The sequence below is a fragment of the Leucopleurus acutus genome (genome assembly GCF_964270905.1).
Source record: "Leucopleurus acutus genome assembly, chromosome: 19".
Lineage (NCBI taxonomy): Eukaryota > Metazoa > Chordata > Mammalia > Artiodactyla > Delphinidae > Leucopleurus > Leucopleurus acutus.
The window spans coordinates 51,978,939-51,996,616 of NC_139161.1; the positions used below are offsets into that span (position 1 = coordinate 51,978,939).

At 50.1% G+C, this 17,678-nt stretch overlaps 2 protein-coding genes across 2 annotated transcripts; both read right to left on the reverse strand.

Moving 5' to 3' along the window:
- Nucleotides 1-193: 193 nt before the first annotated feature.
- Nucleotides 194-1,531, reverse strand: SOX15 (SRY-box transcription factor 15; the record flags this gene model as incomplete). Its single annotated transcript, XM_082860249.1, has 2 exons — nucleotides 194-362; nucleotides 1,005-1,531. 2 exons carry the CDS (start codon nucleotides 1,529-1,531, stop codon nucleotides 194-196), a joined length of 696 nt encoding a protein of 231 aa, XP_082716375.1.
- A 1,557-nt stretch (nucleotides 1,532-3,088) lies between these two features.
- Nucleotides 3,089-17,169, reverse strand: FXR2 (FMR1 autosomal homolog 2). Its single transcript, XM_082861570.1, has 17 exons — nucleotides 16,749-17,169; nucleotides 10,480-10,532; nucleotides 10,053-10,146; nucleotides 9,581-9,652; nucleotides 9,318-9,466; nucleotides 8,971-9,064; nucleotides 8,379-8,495; nucleotides 6,832-7,002; nucleotides 6,550-6,628; nucleotides 6,085-6,194; nucleotides 5,762-5,848; nucleotides 5,236-5,458; nucleotides 4,839-5,036; nucleotides 4,546-4,746; nucleotides 4,356-4,451; nucleotides 4,110-4,210; nucleotides 3,089-3,790 (listed from the first exon to the last, which is right to left on the reverse strand). The coding sequence occupies exons 1-17, from the start codon at nucleotides 16,827-16,829 to the stop codon at nucleotides 3,695-3,697; spliced, it is 2,022 nt and encodes a 673-aa protein (XP_082717696.1). The 5' UTR covers nucleotides 16,830-17,169; the 3' UTR covers nucleotides 3,089-3,694.
- Nucleotides 17,170-17,678: the final 509 nt, after the last annotated feature.

Below are 17,678 nucleotides of genomic sequence, written 5' to 3' on the forward strand. Positions count from 1 at the left end.
AACTGTCTTGTTTTGTTCCCACTGGCTTTCAGGGCTTTGGGGGGTACTGCCCACCTCCTCTGAACTGTGGTCCAACAGTTCTAGAACAGGGTTTGCAACCTGGGAGTGGTGGTGGTGGTGGTGGTGGTATTGGGGTGTTTCTGGGTCGAAAAGGAGGATGGAAACCTCTCTGGGAGGTCCATGTCCATGAGGGTTAGAGGTGGGTTAGGGGCATGGGGGCCCCTGGGAGGGGAGGGTTGTACAGAGTGGGAGAGCCTGGGGGTGGGTAGGGGCTGTAAGGGGGGAGCAGCTCCCCCTGGAACCTTGGGTTACTCTGAGGGAGAGAGCACGGCGAGGAGGCTTCCGGTTTACAGTGGGAAGAGCTGCAAAGAGAAACACCGGGGTTAGAAGGCACTTGGTCCCCTGGGTTGGAGGTGGCGAGGAGGGTCCCCAGCTCGCATGTGGGGGTGGTTCTGAGCAGCTCTGCGCAGACAAGTATAACTTGTCACCCACCTACCCATCCCTGGCTCTCCGGGTCCCGCCGGTAGGGAACCGGACCCCGGACGGCTTAGAGCAGCGCCGCCGCAGCCGTGTTGGGGCACGCTCAAGAGCGAGCTTGCGTGCTGCGCGCCTGTTTTCCTCTTTTGGGGCGGCAGGCCAGGAAGGGGTAGAGCTGGGCTTGGCCTGTCCTTGCCCCGGGGGCTGGGAGAGGAAGCTGGGTCACACGAGGGCCAGAATCGGGGGTGGGAAACGGGAAATTCTGGTAACTAGAACACGGTCACATCCAGGGCACTGTGGTCTGCTCCTGCGGTGCCGCCACCAACAGACTATGATGGAAACGTCCTCTAGAAAGACCCTGGCTCCCCGGAACTCTCCCACCCTTCACGGAGCGCCCCCCAAACTTCTCCGGGTGTGTCCCCTTCTTGGGTGGGCTCGGGGCCCCTGCCAGCCAGGCCCTCTGGTATCCGCCCCCACCCAGGCTGCAGGCGGGGGGCACGTCCTCATTCCGCTCCCCGGGCACTCACCCGTAACCGCCAGGCAGGTAGGCTGTCGAGTAGTTGGGGGGCTGGTACCCAAAACCTCTGCTCCCCTGGGTGGTCGTGTACCCGGGCCCCCAGACAGGCCCGCCGCCAGCCACGCCGCCGCTTCCCTGGCCGAAGTGGGGCGACCCGGGGCCCGCGCTCTTGGTCTTGCGCCGGGGCCGGTACTTGTAGTCGGGGTAGTCGCGCAGGTGCCGGGCCCGGAGCCGCTTAGCCTCTTCCACGAAGGGCCGCTTCTCGTCCTCGCCCAGCAGCTTCCACTGCGCGCCCAGGCGCTTGGAGATCTCCGAGTTGTGCATCTTTGGGTTCTGCTGCGCCATCTGGCGGCGCTGGGCGGAGCTCCACACCATGAACGCGTTCATGGGCCGTTTCACCTTCTCCAAGGGAAGCCCCCCGGAGACCACTGGGCTCCCGGCGCCCTCCCGCTCCTGGGAGCCCGAGGACGAGGAGTTAGGGGCTGTGGGAGTGGGAGGTTCCAGCCTCCAGGCCTGTGAGGAGCCGGGTAGCGCCATCGGGGGTGAAGGGAAGCCTTAAGAGGGCGTCTTACACGCCCTCCCCTCCAAAGTGAAACGCTGATCCCCAAACCCGGTATCCTTAAAATGGAAGTGCCTTCCTAGTCCGGAGTCGTTACAGAGAGACTCGTGTCCTTAAAAGGTATATATATCGTCCCCAAGTTCAGAGTCCTTATAATGGAGCCCCTGCCACCAATCAATCCGGCACGTTTGGGGAGTCAAGCGCAAAATCCGCTGTCCGGTACCCAGTCTTGGATAGGCTGTGCTCTTTCCTTGTGGCCGCGGGGTCCCCGACCCTGCCTCGCTCCCCCTATTAGCTGCCGGCCACCGGCCCAGGCTTCGGTGAAGGCGGTAAAACTTCGCGCTCTGGGGTCCCGCAGCTGCCAGGAGGCACAGCCCGAGTGCCACAGCCCTCTCTCACCTGGCCTCAGCGTCTGTGGCTGCCGGGTGCGCCAGGCCCGGGAACTGCTTTTAACGACTGACTCCTCCCTACTCCCTCCCAGCCGACCGCGCCTCCTGAAGGGCGCCAACCTCCCCCTTCCTTAGGCCAACCAGGTGTCCTGTTCTTCCCAGCCCCCAACACTCCCCCCCCAGGGGACCACGCCTCCTCCCCACCCAAGACCCAAGTCAGGCCTTCCAGCCCCAGTGGCTCTGAACAGCTACCCCTCCCTTCTTAAGCACTGGCAATTTAAAGTCAATGCCTTTGCACAACGGATCAGGCATCTGGTGATCAAAAGCCCTCAGGCTCAGAGTTGTGCTGGGAGGGAGGTGAGGACACCCAACCCCCCAATCCAAACCAAACTCTTTTCTGGTGCCTCCTGCTCCTCAAACCCCTGACCTGGCCCGGGGCAAAAAAGTCTGGCAGTCAGGAGGTAGGCAGGCCATTTTTGCTTCCTGAGGTGCTTGGGTGGTGATTCAACCCCTTTCCAGGTGAGAAAATTTAAACCCTCCCCACTATAGCCCCCAAACCTAGGTTTCTCCACTACATGTTTTATTTCTAATCCTCAAGAGTTGGGAGGCAGGGAGCAAGGAAGCCCAGGATGACCCCTAAGGCTGCGAGGTCAGTGATGTGGATGCTGGAGAAAAAGCCTGGATCCAGGGCACAGAACCAGCAGGAATGAGGGCTGGACACCTAGGTCCCAGAGGCTGTCTTGAGGGAACCCTGCTCCCCACTCTGCCCAAGGCCCAACCCAAGCCCCAGGCCTCAGGTAATCGGATTAAGCAGCCTGCCTTGGCTCTCACCTCTTAGCAGGAACAGCTCCAGCTTTGAGCAGCCCTACCTAGCCCGCTGTGACTCAGGGTATAGGAGTGGCCCAGCTCCCTCTACCAGCAAACCTGGGGGAGGGGAGAGGCAGCAAGGCACAAGCCACTCTCCTCTGGACCAGGAGGGTACCTGGGCCTGGAGAATTTAGGAATGTCAGAAATTCCCAGAAGTAGACCAACTTTGGAATGCCAGAGAAGCTAGGTGTGGAGATACAGGAAACAAGGGTCAAGGCAGGTCAGTCCTACACAAACAGATGGACCAAACTGGGCATAAGGAAGGTGCAGGAACCAGAGGGCCATTTGGATTTTTTTATTCTCTTTTTAAATACTGTACAGTGAAAAATAAATACGCCTTCTCATCCACCAGACAAGGTTGGTCCCCCCTCCCCTGGGGGACCTTGTCACCCCACTTCATACACACCCCTGGTTCTACTCCAAAACCTTCCCCATGCCTCCCACCCACTTATACCCTTACTATCCCCGTCTTCCACAGTGATGAGGCCCCAGAAATGGGGGGTACAGGACGGGAGGAGGGATAGCAGGGGAGCCCCCCTGAACTGTCCAATCTGGGTGGGTCAAGGAGCACCCCGCACCAACAGGCGGAGAATGGGGGTATTCAGAGAGAGATTGGGGCATTAGAGGATAAAGGCACATCCAGTCTGATGGGGAAGGAGAGAGGCTCCCCTCACCCTGGGGGTAGGGTGGACAAGAGGGAGGGGGGTATGACCCTGTTACACACCCCTCCACTAGCTCCTGGAGGCTGGGGGGGGACCCAAGCTGCTGTGCCACCCCCCGCCCCCCTAGATAAGAGCAGCTCCAGCGCAGGTCAGTTGGGCCTGTGAGGGCCATGGTGTTGGGCAGCAAGCGAGATGGAGAAGGGAGGGATGCGGGCTGGAGGGTTTATGAAACCCCATTCACCAAACTACCCAACTCCAGGGGGGCGGAGAGCTCCCCATTCTCTGAGGGGCCCTTAGGAAGCTTGCTGACAGAGTCACCCTGAGGGGGGAGTGGGAAAGAAAATGGAGAGGAAGCAAAGAAAAAGGTCAGTAGAAATTCAGGTAATGCCACTCCCTACCACCTAAATGCTCCAGGTACCTCCAGGCTGGTCCCCTGTAGTCACTTTTACTGGGGTCCAGAAAATATGAACCAAATTCTCTTCTATTCAAACTTTTTTCACTATTCTAAATGCAGTCTAAACTCCATCAGACATGCCTTCTCTGCAATTTAATGAGAGGTTTCTTTGGGAGTTTTCTTGTGCCCCCTACCCCAGAACAACAAAAAAGGAGGTGGGGTAAACTATATCTTGCTTGCCTACCTTCTGTCCTGAAAGAGAATCCTCTGAAGGTTTAGTGCGTTCCAGGGGTGGCCGCTGGCGGCTCTGAGACTTTGCTCGGGAGATATAGTCAGCCACAGTCACTGGGGAAGGCAGAGGACCAAAAGTTTCAGAAGGAACCCAGGTACCCAACCCCTAGACACCCACTGAACCCCAACCCCTAGCTTTCACAGGATAGGAGGCATCCTGTTCTCTGAGGAAGTCTGCTGACATCCTGTGTGAGCTGACCTGGCTGACGGTCTCCACTGATCGAACCATCAGTCCGGTTACCACGGTTACGGCGGCGGCGGCTCCGATTACGACGCTGGGGTCTTGACTCATCTTCTGTGGGGCAGGGGAAAATGAGAGCTGTGCATCAATCTCCCATCCCTCAATTCTTGCCCAGTTCTGATTTTTCAGATCCAGGTACACCCCTTACCCAGGCCATTCTCTGTCATGCTGGGCCCGTCAGATTCCAGGCCTCCATCCATGACAGTCCTGTCTTCATCAGTGCGACGGCGGCGGGAGCGGCGGCGCCTGGCACTTGCTGGGGGAGGTTCCCCAGGCTCTGAATCAACTGGGGGCTCTGGTTCGGATGTGTCCAGTAGGCTGTAGGGATTACTGTCTGGGTCCTTCAGCACTGGTTAGAGGAAAAAGAGGAGTTGGGAGTGAGGTGTCCATCATCTTTCCTTTTGGCCCACATTCGTGAACCTAGCTGTCTGCTTCTGGTACCTGAGCTAATTGATGAAGAGTTGTATCTTGAGGTGGGCCGGGGGGCAGGTGGGGGTCCCCTACCCCGGCCCCCAATCGGCCGCCTCCGACTTTCTTCCCCCCGGGTCGGGGGATCCCGGTCACCAGGCCCAGCTCGGTTGGGCTCTTCCCTCTTCTCTGACTCAGTCTCAGAAGCTGTGGATAGGTCTGAGATGGGGCCTGAAGAACACAGTAGGGTTCAAACAGGGTCACTCACCCTACCCCAGGATCCATCCCAGTCCCCAGGCTGGAAGACTCTCATTCTCACTCCTAAGTCCCCCAGCCAACCACTTCTTCATCTTCTCCATCACCCTTTCCTCAAACTTCCACCCAGACTTCTGCCTCCCACACACCCCACCACTGCTCGCCTCCCTCTCACCACAGGCAGGACCGCCTGGCCTCCGGCCCCGGCCCCGGCCCCCGTAGCTGCCCCCATAGGTTCGTGTGGTGTGGAGGGAGGAGGAGGAGCTCTCATCTGTGGTGTAGCCAGCCTTGTCACTGCCACCGCTGCCCCGCCCACTCCCAGGAGGGCGAAAGCCCAGCCCAATCTGCCGAAGCTGTTCATCAATTTGCAACCTCTCCAAGCGAAGCTGCTCCACCTCCTGGTTGGGGAGAAGATGGAGAAAAACAAGGAAGGAGGAATAAGTATAAGATCAATGAACAGTCTCTTTTTCCTGCTTCTCTGCCCTGACTGTCCCTATGGATCTGAACTCTCAGGAACGCAAGAAGGCTTAAAACAGGGAAAATTCTGGGTTCCAACTCCACAGCCCCAATTTTCCACCTAATGGTGTCTATTCTACTCAGAGACACAAACTGGGAACCACCACTTTTAACTTTATCCACCAGTATCCTTAGTCCCCTTGTACACATGGATCTCTCCTCTCCCAGGCTTCTGGCTTGGATACCTGCAGGTAGGAGAGGTGATACTCCAGCAGAGCCTGAGCATTGCTGATATTCTCTCGGGTGCCAACAAATATGAAGGGAACCATTCCCTGGAGAGCAGAGGAAAGGACAGATGGATTAAAAAGAGACTCAAATGAAGTTTTAAGTTCACGCTGTCTCCTACAGAAGCCCACCCAAATGGGATCTTTCTGGGCTGTACATCTACTAGGAAAAACCAAAGTTCCCAAGCCCCAACCCCTAGAAATCCCATCTCTCAAGGGAATGGCTTGGAGAATAATCCCATCTACTTCTGGCAACCAATCTCTAGGTGTTAGCTGCCCCATACCTCCTCCCTGGGGTTCTTCTTGTCATTATCACCTTCTACTCGAACCCTCACCACACCAGATTTATCCACAATCTCCTGGATCACTTTCCCGTTCTTTCCAATCACTTTGCCTGAATGGGTAAAGGAGGAATTAGGCCTTTTTTTCCCCAAAGGAAAGAAAAAAAAAAAAAAAAAGGAAAGAAAGAAGAGTAAAAACAGACAAGATAAACAGTTTTCCAGCTGCTATATAAGGATTCCGTTTAATGATTCTCTTGCTTCTAAGCTTCTGGTGTGTTTTCACAGGACAAAATATCACAATCCCTAGAAATCTGTTCTCCCATTTTTGTCACTCCTACTACAGACTGTTTGCTCTGTCCTTGTGAAACTGGAAGTCCACAGGGAGGTGCCAAGCCAGAATCACTTTAGAGCATCTCACATCTGGTCCCCAGCTGTATTCTCTTATACACATACTCATCCCCAACTCACCAACCAGGTTCCTGGGCACTTGCACGGAGTCCTCAGAAAACTCAAGGTAGCTCCGGGCCTGTCGGCACGCCTCGGGAGTCTAAGAGAAGAGGAGTGGGGAGTCATTAATAAAACAGAACACCTGGATCTCAAACAGTGACCTTCCTGCCACTCTCTGTCTTTGAGAAAATGTGGCGCCACCGACGTCAGGGAGGGAGGTCAACACGACAGGTTTCCTTTCTATTTCACACTCTCTTCTCTCTATCCCCTAAGGGACCTAGACAACAGCTATCTTTTGCTGACCTCCCCATAGATGCGGAAAGTGCAGGTCTCTTCACCCAATTCGATGGCAGTCACCCCAGGTACTTTTCGGGCCTGCTGGATGTTGGCACCATGAGTCCCAATTGCTAGTCCCATCAGGTCCTCTCGCACTGTGAACTCCTCTTGGAAAGCTGCCGCCAGCTGCTTACTTGTCTGAAAAAAAAAAAAAAGGCACTGGACCACTGGACTACAGGAATCATGGAGAAATCTCAGAACACCTGTCCCAGATACCTGATGCTTTGCATAACTTAAATGAGAAAAGACTGTATGAAAGAAAGCCAGAACTACCTGGGAGTCCACTGACCACCAGGACCTGTGAAGAATTCAGGAACTTTTCATTCCACTCCTACCTTCCCAATACCAATGGCTTGGTGGGGAGGGGAGGTAATGATGGCCGAATCTGGGCTGAGATCCATCAAAGATCCGGATTTGGCTATAACACTATCTGGTTGTGTGATCCCAAACAAAACATACTCTCTGTGCCTCTGTTTTGTCATCTGCTAAATGACTACACCTGACCTACCCTATTCCCAGACTAACAAGAGGATTAAATAAAGTTGGTATGAAAGAAAGGACTTTTCACAAGGTAAATGCAAGTGTAAGGAACTATTTACCTTAACCAAACCAATATCAACTCCCAAAATAAAACCTGAAAAGTTGAACAGAAAGCAACAGGTTGAGAAAAGCATAAAAAGAGGTTATGGTACACCATGCTACCACTTCATTTCTCAACCAGTCCTTAGAGGGATACCTGAGTACAAGGGCTGGAAAAGGGAAAGGTTCTGGCAGTGCCCTGAGTAGCATCCCTGGAGAAGTAAAGATTACCATGGTCCAGAATTTTCAAAGGCTCCCGAAAAGATCAGTTCACTTGATAAAAAGGAAACAGATGTTCAAATACACACATACACGTGCGTGCAAGCACGTGTATATATACCATCCTCATTTAGGATGGTATAATTCCTAAGAGAATCTGACCATCATAAGATGTCGTATGTCATAAGATGTCAGAACACAAAAACACTCACTTTCAACTACTGTAGAAACACTCACATTCAACTACCTCATTGTCACAGCTAAAGAAGAAAAAGCTCACTGAAATCAAATTATTTGACAAAGCAAGACATAGGATTGATTCCAAGTCCAGTGGTCTTTCCAGTGTACAAATGGTTCCCAAACATATCCCACAAAGCAGTCTGGTTCTCAGAGGTAATTTGGGGGCAGCCAGTGGAGGTAAGAGCCACACCCTCTTGCACTTTTAGACCCTGTTTTGATTGATCTGTTTTATGCATTGTGCTTTCAAGTAAAATTTCACTTGATCAAAGGGTCCCTTTGAAAAAAAAAAGAAAAAAAGCTTGTACTAAAACATGATGGAGCTCTGCCATCTGGAGGAGTCTGAGATAAAATAGCAGACCCAGGTTTAATGGCCCAGAAAGACCTTAATGTCTGTTCACAAGAGCATGGGTGGAGGATGGGGTGGGAGGGGAGAAGGACAATACCAATCAGCAGTAAAAACTGAAGCCAAAACTTACCTCGAGGTGCTTGGTAGCTTCTTCATTGCGGGACATGAGTAGCAGTTTGGTGCGCAGGCTTCGGAAATGCATATCACCCAGCAGGGATGCTCGCTTCACAGGGGCTTCTGTGGTTGACTGCAAAGAAACCAATGGAAAAGTCATTAAAACTGACTGACTACATTTTAGAGGAGATCCAGGAACTGGGAATCAGGATGCCTGAGTCACTGGAAAAGGGTGGGAGTTAAGAAACAAAGTTGAGGAACAGGAAAAATCACTGTCAGTCTCACAAGGGCCTACTAACTGGGTGCTTAAGGGAAGTGATTTTAAGTAGCAAGCGCAGGTGAGAATCATACTGTCTGTTTTTGAGAGTCCAAATATGCAAGGAAGGGTACCCAGCCCAAACTGCAATACGATGGTCAGGTTGAAAAAAAAATTAAGGTCATACATGAGAAAGACTAAGGAAAGGTAGGGCTAACCTGGGTCCACAGAGGTCAGGAGCAATAAAGTCCTCTCTGACAAATAAATATAAGCACATTTTAGCTCTTCTCTTCTTGCAAAGGAGTTAAAAGGGGAAAAGGGCTTAGGTGAAATTCAGGCAGAATAAACTCACCAGAATGAAGAGCTCACTATTTGTGATGTTGAGAAAGATGCAGTTTGCTCCCAATGCTTTCTTGAACTCTTTATGGACGTTTTCATTGGAGCAGCTGCAGAGAAAGAGAACAGTGCTCAGAGGGCAGAGTGTAGAGTACAGTTGAAGGGGAGAGAGAGAGGGACTGAGAAAAATAAGGACTGCAGTAAAAGAACAGGGATGAGGAAACAGAGGAACTGGGAGCAAAAGGGACTCTAGAGGGCCAGGGAACACAGAACACTGAAACTGGGAGTGGGGGCTGGGACAAACAAGGGCAGAGATGAGGACCATAAAGAGGGCCCCCCACTCCCGACATCCCAAACACTCACGCCTCTCTCAGATCCTCAGGCACAGCCATGGTAACCTTGAAGAAGCTGCCTTTGGTTGCAAGGGGATTGGGATTAACTGGCCGAAGCCGTTCCAGGGTGACAATCTCATTGTAAGTGGCATCACAGGCAGCATATTCAATGACATAGAACTGGCAGAAGGAAAGAAAGGAGAAGCTGTGGATGACCTGAGTTTCTGTCTCCCACCTTTCTCTGACTAAAATATGTGTTTCAGCAGTTCTCCAAAGGCCTTGACAATCACTCACATCTCCCTTCATCATCCGCACCCGGGCCAGCCACCAGCCACAAGGTTCTTGCTCATTGGCTCGAGAATAAACCTGAAGAGAAGTTGAAAATAAGAGATATTGAGGACCATCCAAAAACATCAAGAATGGAATGAGCATTAAGACACTTGGGAGGCATCCTAAACTAAGATAAAGGAATCTAGAGGAAGGAGCTGCTAATTAAAATCAGAGTACACTGGATTTTAGATGCTGTTATCATAAATGGAAGAAAAGTGAATCCCCTGAAAACAGGAAGCTCCCTGAGAGCTTGACTGATCACAGCAATGATGGACAGAAAACTGCTGCATTTCACTCTTCCACAGGCTGCCTAGCTGGATGGAGGAAGGAGCGTGAACCAACCAGTGAGGAGCCTAGGGTACTGGTATCAGGGTAAGGGAGATGCAGAATCCTGGGAAAAGGGACATTTAGAAAAGGTGGACTCCAAGGCCCTTACCTCCACTTCATCCCCTTCTGTGATCTCCTTATTATAGTCAGCTGGAGGTGGTAGCCGGACATCCCCAAAAGGAATCTGCCTCTCACTCTGCCAGCTGCGAGGGAAAACAGTGATATGAAAGCATTCAGGCGAGTGTGGCTGCCCGTTTCTTCCTCCACTGGGCATTTTCCACCTTCCCTGGTGATTACAAGTTAAACTCCAGGCCCTGCTCCATAGTGGTGCTTTCCATCTCTTGCTAGAATCTAAATATGGAGTCAAATGACCCCCACTCTCACCATTTCCTCTCCTGGGATCCATATAAGTTGCCCACCCAAATCCTTGGCTCTTCCCCACCTATTATACACGCCTCATGGGACTCAGCCGCCCCCTCTTCTCCACTCTCCTGCTAGGACCTAGTATGCTGGATTCTCTATTCCCAAGGTCTTACTTGTTTTCAAAGAAGATGGTGACAGAGTCTTCATGGACATCCTTCACAAAGCCCTAGAATGGATTTTAGAACAAAGTAAAAAAAAAAAAAAAAAGCCAATCAACCACCACCTCAGCCATCAAGGGAACAGACAGTTTTAGAGGGCCTTAAACTAGTTTTTTTGTTTGCTTTTCTTTTCTTTTTTTTTTTTGCCCGCGCCTTGTGGCTTGCGGGATCTCAGTTCCCCAACCAGGGACTTGAACCCAGGGCCACAGCAGTGAAAACCAAGAGGGCCTAACCACTGGGCCACCAAGAAACTCCTTTTTTTTTTCCTTTTTTTAAACTAGAGTTTTAGATGGGAACACAAGCAATCTAAAAACAGGGCCAGAAAAAGCTGTATTGGTGAAGGAATATGAATGTTGAGGTAGCAAGAAAGGAAACAATACTGGCAGGGAAAGAAATGTTGCAAAATCCAGAAATAAGATGAGATAGAAATTAAGTAGAAGGGAGAAACATCACCTGCATCAGAACAGCTGGGAAACTAGTGGTCTCCTACGGCTCCCACAGAGGCCTCCCTATCTGTCTGCCTCATGCAGTGCTGAGCAGCTTGCCAGAATTCAATTAAAATACCAACAACATTCAGCAAAGCTAAGAATATCCCATGAGACAGTGTGAGGTTGTCCTGGAACACCTAGAGGACATCAGGATCTGCCAAGAGAGAAAGGGTCTAGCTCCTAATACAGCAAGAGGCCTGAGCGAACTTGGTGCCTTGATGCCTGGGTCGTAAGAAAATAATCAGAACACTGGAGAAATTAGAAACAAACACAATTTACGGAAGGAAAAATTAGGATTTAAAAGATGTGAGGGGGCTTCCCTGGTGGCGCAGTGGTTGAGAGTCCGCCTGACGATGCATGCGACATGGGTTCGTGCCCTGGTCCGGGAAGATCCCACATGCCGCGGAGCGGCTGGGCCCGTGAGCCATGGCCGCTGACCCTGCGCGTCCAGAGCCTGTGCTCCGCAATGGGAGAGGCCACAACAGTGAGAGGACCGCGTATCGCAAAAAATAAAAATAAAAATAAAATAAAATAAAATAAAAGATGTGAGGGAATTCCCTGATGGTCCAGTGGTTAGGACTTTCACTGCCGTGGGCCAGGGTTCAATCCCTGGTCAGGAACTACGATCCTACAATCCTGCAAGCTGAGCGGTGCGGCCCAATAAATAAATAAAAGATGTGAGATTTCTAAATGCTAGACTAGGACACTGCTAAGAATTTGAAAAGAGTAATAAAATTTGTAGAAGACCCCAAACTTGAGATGAAGACAAGGGAGAGGAACAGGGATGACTGAATAGCTGGAATCGCTGGTCTACCTCCTATTTTCTCTCTTTTTTTGGCCAAGGCAGTGAAAGCTCTGAGCCCTAACCACTGGACTGCCAGGGAATTCCCCACCTCCTATTTTCTATGTCTTCACTGAGGAAGCCAAAGCTATGCGTTCAGTCCTGTGCTCCCAATTTTCCTACCTTCTCTCCTGTTTTTCACATACTCAAAATTAGGGATTGCTAATTTTGATAAAGTCCAATTTTTCAACTTGTTCTGTATCTGAGCTTTTGGTTTTATATCTAAGAAATCTTTACCTAATGTCCTTGTCTAGAGTTTTATAGTTTTTATTTTACATTTAGGTCAATGATCCATTTTGAGTTAAATTCTGTATATGGTGCCAGATACAATCAAACTTTTTTTTTTTTTTTGCCGTACGCGGGCCTCTCACTGCTGTGGCCTCTCCCGCTGCGGAGCACAGGCTCCGGACGCGCAGGCCCAGCGGCCATGGCCCACGGGCCCAGCCTCTCCGCGGCAATGTGGGATCTTCCCGGACTGGGGCACGAACCCGTGTCCCCCTGCATCGGCAGGCAGACTCTCAACCACTGCGCCACCAGGGAAGCCCCAAACTTCATTTGTAACCTATGAATGTGCAGTTCTTTGAGCACAATGTGTTGAAAGACTATCCTTCCTCTACTGAATTGCCTTTTCGCTTCTGTCAAAAATCAGAAAATGCAAACTAATGCATAATGACAAAAGACATTGGTGGTTGGTGGAAGACTTTTGGGATTGACAGAAATTGTGGCGATGGTTTGTTTTCTATATATGTCAAAACTTAACAAATTGTATGCTTTAAATAGGTGTACTTCACTGTATGTCAATTATGCCTCATTAGATTTTTTTTTTAAAAAAATCAGGGGTTTCCAAAAGCTAATATACGAAGAACTATTCCTGAGCTTTGCAGGTAGGAACAAAATATGAGTTTGGGAGAGAAAACACCAAAAATGTACACTTGTGTCACTCCCACCTCAGAGAACTGATCAATCATAAACGCTTAATACACTGTTTTTTCCTTAAATCTAAACCTAAAATGTCACTCTTGATACCAGCCATCTTTCTCTTCTTTCGGGAAGGGATCTTGTTATGGAGTCTTACTACTTAGAACTTTACTTCTGCCCAAGGCATTAGTCCTCCTGGTACTGCCTAGCCTCTGACTTACCCATGCTTCAGCCTTCTCTGCCATTCCCTTCTTCAGTAATATTTTTTCCACTCTTCATTCAGCTCCATCAATACCCATTCCTACTCTTCTCCACTCACATCTTCTATTTGCCCAAATCCCTCTCTTCCCTTTTGGGTTCTTCCCTTAGCTCCTTTTTTTTTTTTTTCTTTTTCTTCTTTTTTCCTTAGCTCCTTTTTAAGTGTCCTCCTCTTTTCTTCCTTTATAAGGATTTCTCTAAACATTTCATCTAGCCTCTTCAGCTGACTTTATCCAATTCTTTATCCAAAATGTCTATCTCTAAGCTTTAGAAACAGTTTATCAAGAGAGAGTTAGCTATTTTCAAAACATTTCAGGGATGAGCTAAAACATAGTGGAAGAGAATCACTTGCCTGCCTCTTTTGTGAAGAGATCCCCACTCCTAGATACACTCATTCACAAAGGATATGTCTAAAGCTCTAATCCAATTCTCCTCCAACATGTCAGGGTTGGCCCTCAGGCAGAGGTAGCAACATTACCCTGGTTTTTCCAGCTACCATGATCCCAAGGCAGAAATGCAAAGCTCAGAATGGAGTTTTCCCTCACATAACTCAGCAGTTCAACTAAACGTCACTCATTCTTATACTTCTAGGGTCCTTTTCCTTCAAAGATTCTCCAAAACAAGCTTTCTCCTCAACTTCATATTCCAAGTCAGTCTCTGCTCCTTAATTCCACCCACATTACCCCAGTTTTTTTCCTCCAAAAATACCAGTGGCATAAAGTGAGCTCCTAGTTCTGCTCAGTCCATGCTCATTGAGAAGATAAGCAGAGGAGGGCAAGAGCAGTTGAGTGCCTCTCTAGAAGGCTACCTACATCCAAAGGATAACTCAATTCAATTCAATGGCCAGGGCATATGGAGCTTTGGCTTATAGAGCCTAGGACTGGACAGAGGAAGTGAGAGCCCTAGGTTCCTAAGTACTTCACTTTCCTCAAATTATAAGATACAAAATTAGGTCCCACCTTCAACCTATCTTCTAGTCCTGGGTTCTCAAAATAAAGGAAGGAGTTCTAGAAGAAAATCAGGAAGGGTCTGGATAAAAATCACGTGTTGAAGGTGAGGATGCCATATTCCTTAAAAAGGAACTGGAATTGGGATATGCAGGTAAGGTCTGGAAAGTTGGATGACTGTGCCCTGGAAGGTGAACAGATATTTCATTTGGGAGAGCACCGCTTAAAGAACAAAACACATTAAGTTCTGACAGAAAAGGAAGAGCTGATGGGATAGCTAAAAGATAACTTAGATCCCAGATGTGACATTTGCAGTTCTATCCTGGAAGAAGATCAACAACACTAGGACCCAATTCTGAGAGGGATGAAAGGAACCTTCCCAAATTTATAGTTCTAGAAGCAATGTAAACACTCCTTGAACCACACTGAAGTTTGCTGAGTCATGAATATTAAATCAGCAGCAAGGACAGATTGGGTAAGTATCTATATGGCACTGAACGTTGAAGAAAGATTAGTCTGAATTTAAGGATTTACTGTTGTTTTCAACTGAGGCATGGGGCAGAAAATGCTAAAGTGGCCAGGACACAAAATCCACATTACCTGGCTTTCAGCTCAAGTCCAAACTCTATTCTCTGATTCAAAGCATCCTAGCCCCAATTCCCTCAATCAAGTCTATCACTGCCATAGCCCACAGGAGAAAAGAGAAAGATCCAGAGACACATTTTCTGTTGGACACTTATATGTGGAAAGGGAAACATGTCCCTTCCCAGCAGTCTCACACAGCTAATTTGAACTGGATACCAATCTTTCCCAGCTGTGTCTGACTCCCATGCTTCCTAGAACAAATGCAAACATCATATCTTGATCTCAGGCTCAGTTTAAGAATCACTTTTCTTAGGGATGGGAAGGACCCAGATGAAGGACAAGATACTGTGGTAAATGAGGCTAAAATCTTATGAGGAAAGGTATTTCAACAAATGTAATGCAAGTTTGGGGAAAAAGGATATAAGAGACAAATGCACTCTATCAGAATCAGAAAGGAATTAAGAGACTTTGCCAAAGAAAACAGAAATGCTATGGAGGCAGGCTAGAAGAAAAAGTCCCATGAGTTAGGAAAGTATGCAGAAAAAAATGACAGAAGGGATCAGCTGGGAGCTTCCTTCTTCCATCTTAGCTGGGTAATGGAATAGGTAGTTTCTGGGGATTACACAGAAATATTAGGAAAAAAAGCTAAAGGCTTATATTGAGAGGTTAAGTTAAGATAGATGTGGGTACCCACAGGCACTGAAGAATACAAAGAAATCTGGTGAGGGAAGTAAGGCAGAAATGAATAGGCATTTAGAATGGGTCAAAAATGACTACACTGAACTTATCAATCGAAGTTGGGGCAGAAACCTACTCCAAGGGCAAATATGAGACCCTTTCCAGTTATAGCAAGATATGATTTCACAGGGAAGGAGTTCGAGAAAGTCATTTCCAAGGGCACGAAGGTGGAGAGGTCTATTATGGGAGGAAAGGCTTGAGGGGAAGTGAAGGAAAGGGGGTTCTTCTCACAAGTAATGTTATGATAAGATAACTCTGCTCTTGCTCCTCAGGGTAAAATGAGAGAAGACAGGAATCGGGAAAGTCTCTGAGACAATTCCAGGCATAAAGTCCAAAGGGGTTCAAAATAACCACAGTCACATAAAGAAAAATTCCTGAGAGGCAAGAGGGGTCTCCCTCTGGCTTAATCTAAATGGGAAAAAAAATGTCCTAAAAAATAAGATTCAGAACAGCTTTAAAAGGTGGTAATAAAAGGAGTTCTAAAAAACCCAATCCTGGGCAACGGGGGAGCTGAAGTAAACAAGGATCTTTTAAAGATAGTCTCCTTCTCCTTTAAAAAAAAGGCTAGTGGATTCCCAAACTGGGCGAGTTGGCCAAAAAGTCTTCTAGAAGTGGAAATCCTTAAGAAGGAGATAAACAGAGGGAATCCTTGTGAGATCCCCTTTTGGAGATCAGGGATATGAAGCTTACACTCCTCAAGATGAAGAAACTGTATGAATGATCTAAATGTATGAGGTCAAAGTGAGATGACAAATACAAAACCATCCCTGGGTAGAACAGTAAACCAGCTAGTCTTGGAATAAAGGGGTGGGGCGAGAGACTTGAGAAAAGATGCCACCTTATGGCTATGAGGCAGCTAGACTGGTACAGCCCAGAGTTCCTGAGGTCAAAGATACTAAATGTCATAAACAGATTCTGACCGTTTCTCCTTGGGGTGGGAACAGAAATATAAGATGAAAGTGGGGTGAGTCTTCCAGAGCCAGTAAGCAGAGGCCTCTCCGAGGAAGATGAAAAGATCTAATATGGGACGGCCTTCCCAAGGGGGTAATAGGGAAGAATAAAGAGAATTCTCCATGTGCTTGGACTGTGGGGAAGACGTGATTCAGATCCAAGGTAGGTCTTCTACTAGAGACAAGAAAAGTCAACGAGACGCTGGGTAAATGGGGTCTCTTCTGGGGGCTTGGGGGGGGAGCTGAACCAAGTACAATAATGCCCTGATGCTCAATCCCGGAGATGCGGGTAAAAGCAGGTGTAATAGAGGGGCCAAAAATAAGAGGAAGGGGTTAACTTATAGAGGTCTCCCCCCAGGAGGGCCGCGGGTGGGAGCGTGGGTCTAAGGTGCTAAGGGTCAGGGCTTAGCTCCAGAATATCGATCCCGCCCCACTCTTCCCTGCTCTGGCTGGAGGGAGGGGGCTGAAGACCGCGTCCCCGGCCGGCGCGCCGCCTCACCTTGTAGAAGGCCCCGTTGGAGCCGCGCACCTCGACCGGCAGTCCCGGCTCCACATCCCCCCCAGAGGCCAGGCCGCCCATGGCGCCGCCACCGCCTCCGACTCCCCCGGCGGCGGCTGCAGCAGCGCTCTGAGTACGGGCCGGGCCAGGTCCCCGGCGTCTCCCCGGAGGAGGAGCCGGAGGGGGAGCCGCGGGGGGCGGGAGCCGGGCCGGCCCCACGGCGGCCCTGCCACAGCCAACGAGCAGGGGGCCGGGGCCGGGCCGCTCCCCGTCCGCCGCCGCCGCCTTGGTCTCCGCCACCGTGAGGGAAACGGCCGCCGCCGCCGCTGCCTTCGTCACCTCAGCTTCCGCCCGCCGCTGCCCCCGCTGCTGCCTCAGTCCCGGGACCCGCTGCTGCCGCTGCCGCTCCACGGCCTCCACCTCCCCCTGCCGCCGCCGCCTACTGCGCAGGCGCACCGGGCACCCGCCCGCCGCGCGCGGGCCCTGAGGCCCAAGGCGCAGGCGTCAAGGCTGGCGACCCAGCTCGCGCCGGCCAGCGCATCAGGGCTTCCACACTCCTCTTCACTCTCTCACGCCCCCTCCTGGTCGCTTACTTGCGCTTGCGCAGAACCAGACTGGTTCTTTTTCCTCGCCACCCCATCTCTCCACGGCCCCTGTCTCTTCCTTTTCCCACCCCACAACACTGAGAGCTAACCAATCATGGGAAGGGAGGGACGGAGCTCACTCAATCGGATTGGACTTCTGATGCTCCTGGTCAGACCACACCCACTTCACCACGGTGCTCTCCACCAGGCTTGTACAAGTTAGGGATGGGCATGCGCCTGAATGATTGCTTGGTCACTTTCCCCACCTTTGTCTTTCTTGGTGCGCACGCTCCGAAGGAAAAAAAAAAAAAAAGGAGTTGTCGAAAGGAAAAAAAAAAAAAAGGGC